This window comes from Dendropsophus ebraccatus, chromosome 7 (genome assembly GCF_027789765.1).
Source record: "Dendropsophus ebraccatus isolate aDenEbr1 chromosome 7, aDenEbr1.pat, whole genome shotgun sequence".
In the NCBI taxonomy this organism is placed as follows: domain Eukaryota; kingdom Metazoa; phylum Chordata; class Amphibia; order Anura; family Hylidae; genus Dendropsophus; species Dendropsophus ebraccatus.
In genome coordinates, this window is record NC_091460.1 from 60132139 (window position 1) to 60145893 (window position 13755).

Here is a 13755-nt window from a genome sequence, read left to right on the forward strand (position 1 = left end):
AGCTGGCCATAGCCATGAGATTTGTTTGGTAGGTTTTGGCAGGATAAGCCAACAAGTCTAGGTAGGGTGGCCAGCATATCATCCACAAGCCCCTCAGATGCTCTGAATAGAGTGGCCCTAACTCCTTTCAATGTTTGATATCCATGTTCGCATGGACAAAGACTGTGCCTGAGCATAGAATGAAGTCTATGGCACGGGTGGAGAGACGAGCAGGGCGAGTGGCGGATTCCGTAGTGTGAACATGCCTATTACAGGAGTGCTCCAAAGAAATGACCCAGGTGTAGGGGCTGCTGAGACTGGCTGCAGGGTCACATGCTCAGTGTACAGAGCTGGTGGGAGCCAGGAGAGTATACATTATTTTTTTCCATTTAGCGCACAATTTCAAATTTTATAAATATGTTGGAGAAACTCATGACCATCCAATGAGAGAAATGTGCATATGCATTATAGAGAGATGGAGGACTCATTATGTGTCAGTAATAACAGGAAGTATGCAAAGAATTAAAGGGCAGCTTCATAAACTGGTTACATTTCTCCCCACATACTAGGCCTGTTTTGTTTTTTGTTTTTTTTTTGGGGGGGGGTTACAGAAAGTGAAGAGCCAATTCCGTAAGCTGTTCTGTATATAGCTTCTCCAATGTTTCCTCTTCAAAAGTAATTTCAACTTTATGCGAGTTCTCATGACGTCAGAATTCCATCCAATCATATCATCGCATTCCTTTGCCAGTCTTGAACATGGCTACTTAACAACTTCCGGAGCTTTAAACCAATTAGAACAGAGGCTGTGGACAGTACCCTCTGCCACGTTCCATGAGTACGTGGTGACGTCAGCGAGCGCTGCAGTTCTGTGGGCAGAGTGCTGATTGGTGGAATGGACGTTTTGGGGGCGTGGCCTGTGTCGGCGGTGTCACTGGTTCGGCCGCGTCGGGGCGTGGTTAGCTGGCATAGAGTGGCAGTTGGTGGAAGTATGCGAGAGATGAGCTCCAGCCGGGGCTGAGCCTGTACGGGGTGACGGACGGACCATACCGGCAATCATGGAGGACGTCAACTCCAACATGAACGCGGACCTGGAGGTGCGGAAGCTGCAGGAGTTGGTGAAGAAGCTGGAGAAGCAGAATGAGCAGCTCCGCTCACGCTCCGCACTTGCCCCGAACTCCCCGAGAACAGCCACCCTGCCCCCGGCTCCCCGGCCGCAGCCCTCCCAGCACACCGCCCCCATGCTGCTCCTAGGCACCGGCAGCCGCAGCATGAGTCCCGGGCCTGTAGGTGCGCGAGGAGACGGGGCCGCCTGGGAAGAGTTCATGGAAGCGGTGGCCGAGGAGAGGAAGAAGGAGGCGGAGAGCGGGCTCCTGCTGGACCAGGTGGTGCCGCTCCGGCCCGACGAGCTCGACTCCATGGTGGACTTCGGGGAGGAGGAGAGCTGGTAGGTACCGTGGTGGGTGCAGCTGTCACATCACGTCACTACTACCTATGACGTCACAAGGCGTCGCTGCAGGTCTCACCCCCTCCGTGTGACCCCCTGGAGCCTGTGTAGTCGCCTGACACCCTGAAAGTCCTGGAGGACACTGGCAGCATCTGACTGACAATGGTGCTGCCTAACTACAACTCCCAGCATGCACTGACAGCTGGAATAGCCGGAGAGGTGCAGGTGTCCAGGGCATGCTGGGAGTTGTAGTTTTGTAACAGCTAGGGACTGCAGACCTGGCTGTCAGGGCATGCTGGGAATTGGAGTCTGTAACAGATGAAGAGCCACAGGTGTGCTTGTAAGGAATTACTAGGAGTTTTCTAGAGCTACATAGGTACAGCTGTGAGGAGATGCTGGGAGTTGTAGTATTGCAGCTGGAGAGCCCACAGCGTGGCTGTCAGGGCATGCTGGGAGTTGTAGTGTTGCCGCAGCTGTCGGGGCATGCTGGGAGTTGTAGTGTTGCCGCAGCTGTCGGGGCACGCTGGGGGTTGTAGTGTTGCCGCAGCTGTCGGGGCACACTGCGAGTTGTAGTTCTGCTGCAGTTGTTGGGGCGTGTGATTGGGAGCTGGGTATTCAGCACTGTTGTCTCATCACCTTTTGGTTGAAGAGGAGAAATACGAGGGGCTCCTTCTAGTGTAGACTATAAGTAGTGATGTAACCATATGCACCTGGTGGAGTTGTGCGATTGCACAGACATAACTCTATATTGGGCTCACCACTGCAAACCTCGCAACATTCGTAGTGTCAAATATAGTACCTCAGACTGACTCCGTCTAGGAGTCTACTATATTTTGACACTATATAACTTTTTAGGTGATTTACTATCAGAAAAATGTTCTTTGTCAGCCGCTAGAAATGTCAGCTTGGCGCCTGAAGTGGTCCGACCAGCTGGCCATACACATTACAGGGCTATAACGCCATTCTGACCTGACACCCACTTCCTCTAATATCAAAGCAGCCTGTCAGGTTGTACAAGCAGGTGTGATATACAGGTGTCATGGGATCTATAGATATTTATGGGAGCCCACTGGACTCCTAAATTACTAGTAGTACTGGATCTACTTTCCAATAGTAGAGGGGGGGGGGTCACATCCCTTTCTGACACATAATCTTAGGCTTTGGTGTTCTACCTGCATCTCTCTAGCTGTTGCTAAACTACAACTCCCAGCATGCCCTCACTACCACAGACTGGGGCCGATGACTTATTGCAGCATACCTTCTATCTTCTTCATAAGGCAGTCACTTGTCGTATAGTCTCATGTATATGGTGGAGACCCCCAGGGGTCTTGTACCAGTTTCCCCTGTCATAGGCAGATACAGATATCAGTGAGGTGTTCCCTGGTGACTGCAGGATCAGCAGGCTACAAGACACGTGCGGATCACCCAGTATGTGGCAGCCATGTAGATGAGAATGGGGTGACCGCCTCTACTGGCTTTTCAGCTTTTGCCAGTATTGTCTATTCCAGGTAACCTCCCTGCTTATTGCTGATACCATATATCCGTCCTCACTGCATGAATGTATAGTAGGCTACATTGTAAATCACTATAGGACTTATTCCATCATGTTATGTAGGCTGCTGGGATGGCTTACACCCGGGCGGATAGCAAGTGTTACTCTCCATAAGGCTTTTAAGGAACCATCTTACCTAAAAGGGAAGTGTAATCTGTGAAGTCCATTATACAAAGCCGCTTACCAGGTGTTTATTGGTATAAGTGAATAGCAAATCTTGTTAAAGGAGTTATCCAGGCTTAGAAAGACATGTCTGCTTTCTTCCAGAAACAGCACCACTCTTGTCCTCAGTTTGGGCCCCATTCCACAGTAACGATAATCGGCCGGATCAGCCCCATTTGGATCCGATTTGGCCCGATTCGGCCGATTATCGTTCGGTGAAATAGAGAGAACGATCAGCCGCTGATCGTTCATTTAGGGCCAGACCTAAAATCATCATTCCCCCACCGCACATCGCTACGGTTGAATAGTGGTGCGCGGCGGGCGACCGACGTTTTGAGAAGCAGCAGCAGCATACATTACCTGTCCAGGCTTCTTCTCCGCGCTGTCTTCCTCCCCAGGTCCTGCTCTATCTTCAGAATGGCGAGTCAGCTGACGGAGCGCTCAGCCAATCACAGGCCTCGCTCAACGATCATCGGGCCGTGGAATAGGCCCAGTAAACAAGCGGCGATCTAGCAGATCGCCACTCGTTTACATCGTTGATCGGGCCCTCCTCGGCCCATGGAATAGGACCCTTTGGGTGTGGGTTTTGCAGCTCAGTTCCATTGAAGTAACGTAGCTGGATTGTAATACGACACACAACCTGAGTACAGGGACAGCACTGTTTTTGTAACTTCAGGGAAAGATCAAAATCCAGGACTGGCAGGGGATGGTGGTAACATAATAAAGAATCTATACTTACCCTTGCCTCTGCAGTACCACAGCTCACTGTCAGCCTCCTCCTGTATCTCACAGCTTCCTGTGTCATTACCCAGCAGGAACTCCCCTCTCAGCCAGTCAGTGACTGCAGAGGAGTCCCGCCCCAGTCACTGACTGGCTGAATGGGCATTTCTCAGCCAGGCGTCCCAGAACTGGGAGATACAAGAGGCCGACTGGGGACCATGAGTAGTATCGCTTTATTATGTTATCACCATCTCCTGCCCGCCATGGATTTTTACATTATGCCCAGAGTTCTTCTATAAGTAGCCCTGCTTTTCCTAAACCTGATTAACCTCTTTAAGGGTGGCTTCACATGTACTGTATCACAGCAGATTTGATCTAAATAACTGAACGTGGCATCAAATCTGCTGCAGATCCTGTAGATGTGATCGCACCCTAAGGAAGGAATTGGTATATGTAATAGTGCTTGTCCCTTTCTAGCAGGAATTTGTTATGCTGGGGCTTTATGGCAAACATGACTGTACAGTCTATGTATAGTAGGATCCCTGTTCAAGGTGTTGTCTCTTTAGGTCTGAGGAGCTATTATCGCTTTTACCAGAAAGTTTTTTTTTTTTTTTTTCAACATTTGGGGGGAGGGGGGGAGAGATTGCTGTATTAGTATACGGGGTTGAAAACAGGTATGGGGCACCATGGGCATAAATCATGTCAGCTTGTGCATACTAGGGGATACACCAGTGTTTTTGAGTTATAAAGAATGTAAGCATATATACATAGCCAGCAGTGCAGACTATCACTACCAAAGTAATAAGGATAGCAGCACAGGTCTCCCACCATGGCATGGATTAGGCAGTATCAGGTCTGGAGGCTGATCTCATCCCATTGCAGGTAGTGGTTTCTGGGCAGTGGTTTTCTCACTTCTCGTATGAAGGTGACATCCTAATGATCAGCTGAGCAGAAGCAAGCACATGTATTGTTATAGTCTGGGCTGGGTTCTCTGTACTGCTCATATTTATTTTAGCTGGCGGTGTGGGCCTGTGTTATCGCTGGTCATGGATAAACATGCCTTTCTAACAATATAAATTCTCCTTTAGGATAGCGTCTTAAAGACATAAGTAGACTTACAGGCCAATCACTGGGTATTATGGGAAGAAAGGATATGCAGAGCAGCTCACACCACAGCTACTTTGCTTATACTTTCTCTCTATAATTCCAGTGTGCATGAATGGCCTGTAAGTCTCTGTATGTCTTTATGACGCTCTCCTCAAGGAGAATAACAGTAGGCCCCTGAATAGCCAGCGCCCTGCTCTGTACTGACATGGGGCAATAACACTGCAGATGGGTATTCTTTGCTTTTGGAGGGATTTTTGGCTTTGGCATATACAGTATCCATAGTCATGTTCTCCTAGCTCAGGGTGGTGAGAGGGCTTCTTTGGCTGTTCATCTCATTACCTGGATGGGTTCTTTTCCCAGTTTAGCTCTTTCAGCCTCCATATGCTGGTGAATATTTTGGATGTGATGTAAGCCGTCTATCTTATATAGCTAATGATATCTGGTAAATCCACAGGCTACTGGTCCAGCAAACAGGATTAGTGCTTTCCTGATCCCATTGCCCAGATTGTAAGGGGCAGCAGCAGAGATACATCACTGTTCACTTTGCTTTTCTGTGGAAGGAAATGCTTTGGCAACGATCATCACTTGGCTTTGGTATGTGTCATGTAATACCCGATGTGAGCAAGAAGAGAGATACTGTATGTCCAGTCCAGCCATGTGGACATTACTGGGTACAGTGAACAAGGGCTTGTCAGACATAGGTGTATTGAGACTTCTCGTCTTACAAGCAGGCATGAGGAACCTTGGCTCTCCAACTGTTGCAAAACTACAACTCCCATCATGCATTGACAGGTAAAGCTTGGAGTTGTAGTTTTGCAACAGTTGGAGAGCCAAGGTTCTCTACCCCTGCTCTGGGATGTACTGTTCCCTATAAGCCCTTCATTTGTTTTATGGGACTTGTAATTTGCTCTTTACAGCTTTAAACGTATCCAGTGAAATGTGTGACTATAGGCCAGACTACTTATAATTATGGCCCTGTAAACTTCTACTGCTTTTGTCATGGCCTGATTGTCCTGTGCTTGGTAGAATGGCTTCCAGATAACTTATTCTCTGTGGACTTTTCTTCTTCACTGTTAGGCTATGTTCACACAACATATATTTTTTCGTATTTCTACGGCTGTTGTTGCCGATGGCCGTAGTTAATATGAGAAAATACGTTGGCCGGGTGTCTATGGGATCCTGGTTGGAACGTATACACATAGGATACGCTCCGGCTGGGACCCCTAGCAACACCGCCAGCAACTGACATATCAGTGCACACTATGAAGCGAGTGGCTGCGGCCGTAAGCTTCATAGCGTGCAATGGGGAGTTCTGATGTGGGCGCCGGGATGATCTTTTCAGAGACCGTCCGCTCTGTGACCCAGCCAGTCTCTTACGCCATGTGAACATGGCCTTAGAATTGGCCTACATACTTCCAAACTTCATCTGACATTACAATCAGCACATGAACTATACCAAGGCACTTTATGGTGTGGGTGTACATGGCTGAGCAGCTGCATGCAAGCACAATGTTTAGTGGTGTAAAGCACGTCACCACTTGACTCTGCAGTAGATTTCTTAGTTCTAAAGGCCCTATTCCACGGAACGATTATCGTTCATTTTCGGACGATATCGACCGCTACGGACGATAATCGTTCCGTGGAATAGAGTGCAACGATCAGCCGACATCGTTCATGTCGGCTGATCGTTGCAGTCGCTTGTTTTTCAACATGTTGAAAAACAAGCGACTGATATAGCAGCGATCTGCTGCCGTCGCTCCGTTGAATAGGAGCGTCGGCAGCAGATGCTGCTATATCCTATGGGCTGCCCGGACGATCAGCGATCCCCCGGGCAGCCCCCCCGCAGCTCCCCGCCGCCCCTCCCGCACTCACCCGCTCGCTGCCGCCGCGTTGAATAGCGGCGGCAGCGAGCGGCGAACGAGGAGCAAACGAGCGCTAATCGCGCTCGTTTGCTCCTCTAAAACGACCCGTGGAATAGGGCCATAAGAAATAGAAATATTCTTTAGCACAAACATTTTGGAAAGTTGTATGCTTATGGCTCTGTCAGAATAGGTTAGGTTCAGACCTTTTCTGTTTATCATGACTGTGCCCCAGTGCACAGAGCAGGGTCTATGAAAGCATGTTTGGGGGGGGGGGGGGGGGGGGTTGTGCGAAAGAACTTGACTGTCCACACAGAGCCCTGATCTCAACTCCATCCATTACCTTCTGGATGAACTAGAATGGAAGCTGCTAGCCTGGCCATCTCCTCCAACAAGTGTCCCTCTGGGAGAATGAGCAACAATTCCCACAGACACTCCAAAATCTTATAGAAAGTCTTCCCAGAATAAAGGGAAACTGTTTTACTGTTGACTTATAATGGGGACCCTCAGTTTTGTTGTCATGTCCTGAAGTATATTGCAGCCTGCTGCGATATGATAGTCATTGACAAAGCCTCCAGCACAGATGTAAACAGGGCTGTACAGTGTGAGCTTATTTGGCCGGGGTCCCATTTTCCTCCTGTCTTCTCTATGGTATGAGGTTTTATTTTTACCCCTCCGCTAGTAGTTACATAGTGCTATGTAATAATTGGGCCCTTTATAGATAGGAGATGATAGTAATAATAATAATGGCGCTGTAGCCGTGCCCTCGGGTGACTGACTCATATTTATGGGTGTTCTAGTTATAAACAAGGCTGAGATGCTGTAAATGATACGTCCAGTCCATTAGTATAATACTTACCGGATGAAGTTACATTAGGTGGCTGAGTCATTTGCATCAGCAGATTTGTTATTTATGAGCTGATGTAAAGACTCCTTATTGTAGACATACAGAAGCCGTAAGACATGTCACTGGAAATGCATGGTTGTTCTGCCACCTTCCCTGTCCTGCCATTGCTCCAGGGGTTATTTCATGTGTACTGATGTCACTGTATTACATCATAAGGTCACTGATGACAGCACACAGGAAGGCCTGTCATCAGGAACACTAACGTGTGCTGATGTCACCATATTACATCATAGGGTCACTGATGACAGCACACAGGAAGGCCTGTCATCAGGAACACTAACGTGTGCTGATGTCACCATATTACATCATAGGGTCACTGATGACAGCACACAGGAAGGCCTGTCATCAGGAACACTAACGTGTGCTGATGTCACTGTATTACATCATAGGGTCACTGATGACAGCACACAGGAAGGCCTGTCATCAGGAACACTGACACTGCAATGTGTGCACAGAACCTGTGTGGCATGTTCACAGGATATGTTGTAAAAGTGTGATTGATGCGGGTCCCAAGTCTAGGACCCACACCCCCCTGTAGAATGATGGCCATTTGGTTTCTGCAGCCGTAACTTGTAGTGCTCAGCTGCTTTGTGAGTTATAGAAATTGTCTTTGGCATTCTGGCCACTATAGTGCCAATGTGAATGAGACTTTGTATCATTGTTCTTGTGACTGGTGCAGGTATTTTCACTGTTCCCACCCTGAGTGCTCCACATATTATAAGACGTTGGATGCTTTTTCACCTGGTGTCCTCTCTAACTCTCCATAAGCTGCAAATGGGCCCTGGCACCAAACCTGTGGGGATCCTGTCAACTCACCCCATTGAAAATATGTAATGTTATTTGTTCTTGCCCAGCTATAGTAAGCTATATGAAGAGACGTATTCGTTCAGCATTGGAAACCCCAATAATCTAACAGTTAACAGAATTAGTCCCAAGTTATATAAACTGGAGTTCCCTTGACCTTCAGTTTCCTATGGTGCGTCCTCTTCTAGGTCAGTCAGTGCAGTTGGCCGCACTCTGCAATAGAGTCTAATGGAAAGTGTTTAGTCTTATGTTGCGTTTACACGAAACGATAATTGGCCTGATCGTACGATTAACGATGTCGGAGTAACGATTTTTTTTTTTCTCCATAACGGTCAGCGTTTAGACGGTATGATATATCGTACGGAAATTCGTTTTGCGATCGCTTAAGTCTATCTTACACTGGTTAAATCTGTTTACACGGAACGATCTGCCATTTTTTTTGCGAACGACGATTTTAGAACATGTTGTAAGATCAAAATGAACGATTTCTCGTTCGTCGTTTGATCGTTCGCAGCGTTTACACGTACGATTATCGTTCGAATTCGATAGTTATTGTGCGAATTAGCACAATAATCGTTCCGTGTAAACGCAGCATTATAGTAAACCATATAGAAGCACTTTATTCACATCCCACGTCTGTGTACAGTGTCCTTACAATACAATGTGTTGTGTGTAGCCGTAATGACCTTATACACTGCAGCTCCATACTGTGCTCTCCTGCAGCCAACAGGCTGAATATATTGTAATCCTTTGTCGCCAGCATGAACTATCTTGGCTGGGCACATGAGCAGGCTTTTCCATTTATAGCTGCTGAGTGTGGACAGCCGGGTGTGAGACGCCCTGAGTGTATGTCTCTGGGAGGGCTGAACGCATATGTTGATGCTGTATAGATTTATTCTGCCATTCAGCATTGCTGTCCCATAAAAATACACCCCACTGATCTTCCCCTAAATGAAAATCCAAGTGACTTGGCACTATATAAAAGGATTGGGATAATAGCCTATTGTTGTAGTGTTGCAGCATGGTACACGATATTGTGAAATGTCTAAAATATTTTGTTGTTTAAAGGTTTGTTGCCTCTTATAACAAGTGATGGCTTGAATGATGGGACCTTAGTGGAAGATCCATGTACTGATATGGGGCTGATCTCATAATTACTAATTATTAATAATTACCAATAATGTGATCCATCAGTGGCAGGCGGGTCTGGCTACTTCCATTTGTAATTCATGCACATGTGGATACGAGCGCTAACGGCCTGATCATAAGGCCTGATCATAAACTATGTAAACTATATACTGTATCTATGTTGTGCCCTTTGTAATAGTTTCTTTTTCCCTGGCTTATAGTTATTACTATCCCATATTCTGCCAGTGAACTATGATGACTCCATAGATAAAGAATTTACATCTCCACGTATGCATATGGGACCCTATCCCAGTGTTACACATTGTATAATATCTCAATCTCTTCTGTTGTATCTGACTTAAATATAAGGATTGATTTATTTTTTAATATGGAACCTATCATGGCATGTGTCGTTGTAGCCTAAAAATGTTAAGATTTTGTGTCTGGTTCTGGATGTTTAGACCTTCACCAATCACTAGATATAGTCAGAAGAGACATGGAGCTTCCCTGTCTCCTTGCAGGAGCTTCACGGACTTGCTATAGAACCCATCCTCTGCAGCCAGGGAGTGAAGCACTCAGCCGCACGCTTCTCCAAGTTCCCTATAGTGATCAGTAGGAGTCTGAATACCCAGACAGAATCAAAACCTTTGGCATGTCTGTATGACGACACAAAGGTCTTTAAAGTGACAGTAACGCTTTGAAGAGTACCTGTGGTCTTTCTGCATGTTTGTTTTAGTAAATTCTCTCATTGATACAGCTGACTGTTCACCAACATGAGATCTTGATGGGAAAAAAGATCTGGCATTTTGGACTCCTGCATGTCAGTACATTTGTTCTTGTGTAGGACACACATGCTTGGTTGAGTGTGCGGAGGCATATGGGAGAGAGCTTGTAATGTGACAGCTATGGGGGAGCTACTGATGGATAGGTTTGTGTATGTCCAGGTAGTCAACTGTACTAATGTGATATGTGAACCAGTATCTATATACGCATCACCAAATGCAATTACTTTTGGACCACTGGACCAATCAATCGTACGTACCTACCTAGGCAGTAACAGTAACACAGCCCCTCTAAATTCACTATTCTGCGCAGATGAAGTCTCTGCATCTCTACAACAAAGCTGCTTTGCTCCTTGGCTAGTTTATTTGGAATTATTCTGTAATGTGACAATTAAGGGAGTCTAATCTAGAATAACCCGGGCTGAAGAGCAGTGTGAGGGAGGGCGGGGGTTGTTTTTAATGTGTGTTCATGGAGTTTCATAGAGGAAAGCTTCAGGCTGTGATTTCACATGACTCCAGATACTGAGAAAGATGAGAACAGACAGCACTGCCTTTCTTCAAGGGGTCACGTTAGGAGCTTGCACATCGTATTGGCTATGTGAGCCGCTCATTGCATCTGTTCAAGAATCTCAGCAACTCAGAGACTCCGCAACATAAGGAAGATGCACAGAGGCCCTCCTGGTCAATCGCTTCCTTGAAAAACCTGTAAAAAGCTCTCTCTCTCTGTACAACTGTACTACTGAAATGTAGTCCATAACACCCCCCCCAGCAGGTGGATCTGGTAGTTTTTAGGTAGTGGCCCCTGAATGCAAAGGAGTCAAGAGTCCAACCCTCCACCATTCTAATATCAATGTCCCATTCTGGGGATATTGGAATATATACATGTGTGGGCCTGCAGCTTGTAAATCCTGATCAAAAGTTAACAATAAAAAAAATACATGAAAATAAAGTAAAATCTGTTTGGGTGGAGTCCGCATGTAATTCCCCTCTGATCTCGCGCACACCCTGTAGCTTGTACACTTAGTTTGGGGCCTCATTTACAAGACGTTAACTAAGTATGTACAGGCTGGAACTAAGTGCAAATGTGGCTGTGATATAAAAACCCTTCATGTGTTGTGTGTGCGAGAGTAAATGGATGAGAATGTGAACAGTAAGAACAAGTCTTAAAATATATATCTGCATATATAAATAATCCCTGTATAGCACCTTGTTCCACAGCACTTTACTATTCATAGGAAATGTTTTTCTATGTAAGGTCTTTTGTGTATGTGTGTGTATGTGTGTGTGTATATATATATATAATATATTATACTGACCTATTTTGTTATTGGGGTTCCCTAAAAGGTTGACTACATGGACTTTAATGCAGACTGGTCATTATTTAGGGAGTATTCAGTGTTAGAAAACCATGGCCATGCATGGCTTTCTGCATAGACAATATGACTCTTGTCTCCAGTTTGGGTGTAGGTTTTGCTGCTCTGTTCCATTGAAGTGAATGGAGCCTAATGGCAAAACACACCTGAACTGGAGACATGGTGTCTCAGGAAGAAAGTGATCATGTTTATCTAACACTGGATAACCTCTTTAATGTAAAATTCCTAAATAAAATAAAAAAAAATAGACTAGATCAATAAAGGTGATGTCTGGTTACTGTTAAGTTTTGAGTTTACATTCTTGTTTTAAAGTTTTACATCACTATTTACAGTTACATAGCTGATTAAAGTATTGATCTTCTGTTTGTTACCCTATACAGGTTGTATACATCACCAAAAAAAAGGTTATCCTCCTCCTCGCAGAAATCAGTCAGCCCTCTGGTGTGGTGTCGACAAGTGTTTGATAGTCCCACACCTGATGTAGAATGTGCAAAAAAGTCGCTAATCCACAGGCTTGATCAGACCATGTCAGGTGAGTACAGGTGACCTGCCATGTAACTATACCCAAAGTCCACTCAGGGATAGCTCCAATATATATTTTAATGTACATTTACTAGATGCTGCATTTGATATGACAAGCACCACACTATCCAGTATAAAGTGTGAAATGACAAGTCAAGGTGTGAACAGTGGTCATAGACAAAGCTTCGATCCAGACTGACATTTCTAGCCTGTTGTCCTTAGTTGTAATTTTAGTGTCCTATTTTTCCTGTTACAATGACTGGATGTTCTACAAATTTTAGGTTCCTAACTTAAGGCCCTATTCCACAGGCCGACTGTGAGGAGCAAACGTGCGCTGTCATGGCCCTTTTGCTTCTCGTTTCCTGCTCACTGCTATTACACATGGCGGCAGCGAGCTGGTGAGTGCAGGGGGGTTGCTTGCGTGATCGCTAGATTGTCCATGCAGCCGATAGAGGTTAGTGGCGGTCCGCTGCCGCTGCTCCTATTCCACAGAGCGACAGCAGTAGATCGGCAGAACATGGTTGAAATACAAACGACTGCAACGATCAGCCGACATAAACGATGTCTGCTGATCGTTGCCTTCTATTCCACGGGACGATTATCGGGCGATAATCGTTCCGTGGAATAGGACCTTTTATTGTGTGTGTCCATCATTAAGCTTTGTGCTGAGGCTTTGGATCAGCATCCCCCAGATTTTCTACCAGACACTTTAAAGATATGTGTTGTCCTCCAGAGTCTCTGGCGGAGTGCACTGTCTCTCTGGCTGCCTTCAGCTTTTTCAGCTCTCAGCAGAAATCTGCAGCAGCTGGAGATGGCCTAATAGACAGTCTGAGCATCTTCAGCTAACCCGACCTCTCCGAGGATAAGCCTGAGAAGTTGAAGGGGCGCGCTGCACACAGCCTAAGGGTGCCTTTACACACAGAGATTTATCTGACAGATTTTTGAATCCAAAGACAGGAAGAGACTATAAACAGGGAACAGTTCATAAAGGAAAGACTTTTTCTTCTCCATTCCTGGCTTTGGCTTCAAAAATCTGTCAGATAAATCCTAACACATCTGATTATTTATTGGTGACATCAGTCAGCCATTGTCTCATATAGGTGGATTTCCGTACTGTGTATTTAAGTAGATGCTTTGAGATCTGAACAGTAAGAACAGGCTTTATAAGGGGTGTAGTTTTACTCTGTTTCTCTTCCCTGTAAATAGTTAGTTTTGTTTGTTTGTTTTTTGGGAGAATATGGCATCTGTTTTGTAAATGCTCTTCCAGAAAATCTAGGGAACTTTGAACATGATGTACCTGGTGCCCTTCAGCCAAATCCCAGTATAGTCATTTCTTTGTGTCTTAGGGTACAAACACACACACCGTATATGCAGCAGATCTGCAGCAGATTTGATGGTGAAAACTTGATACTGTGT

The 13755-nt window shown here is 45.9% G+C and overlaps 1 protein-coding gene across 2 annotated transcripts in view; it reads left to right on the forward strand.

Moving 5' to 3' along the window:
• The first annotated feature begins 897 nt into the window (after positions 1–897).
• The window catches only part of SLAIN2 (SLAIN motif family member 2), a 31639-nt gene continuing 18781 nt past the window's right edge, over positions 898–13755 (forward strand). For both annotated transcript variants that reach the window (XM_069977598.1, XM_069977599.1), the window contains exons 1-2: positions 898–1423; positions 12198–12349. In XM_069977598.1, coding sequence (XP_069833699.1) covers positions 1035–1423; positions 12198–12349 — 541 coding nt within the window. In that variant the 5' untranslated portion in view covers positions 898–1034. The remainder of the gene's footprint in view (positions 1424–12197; positions 12350–13755) is intronic.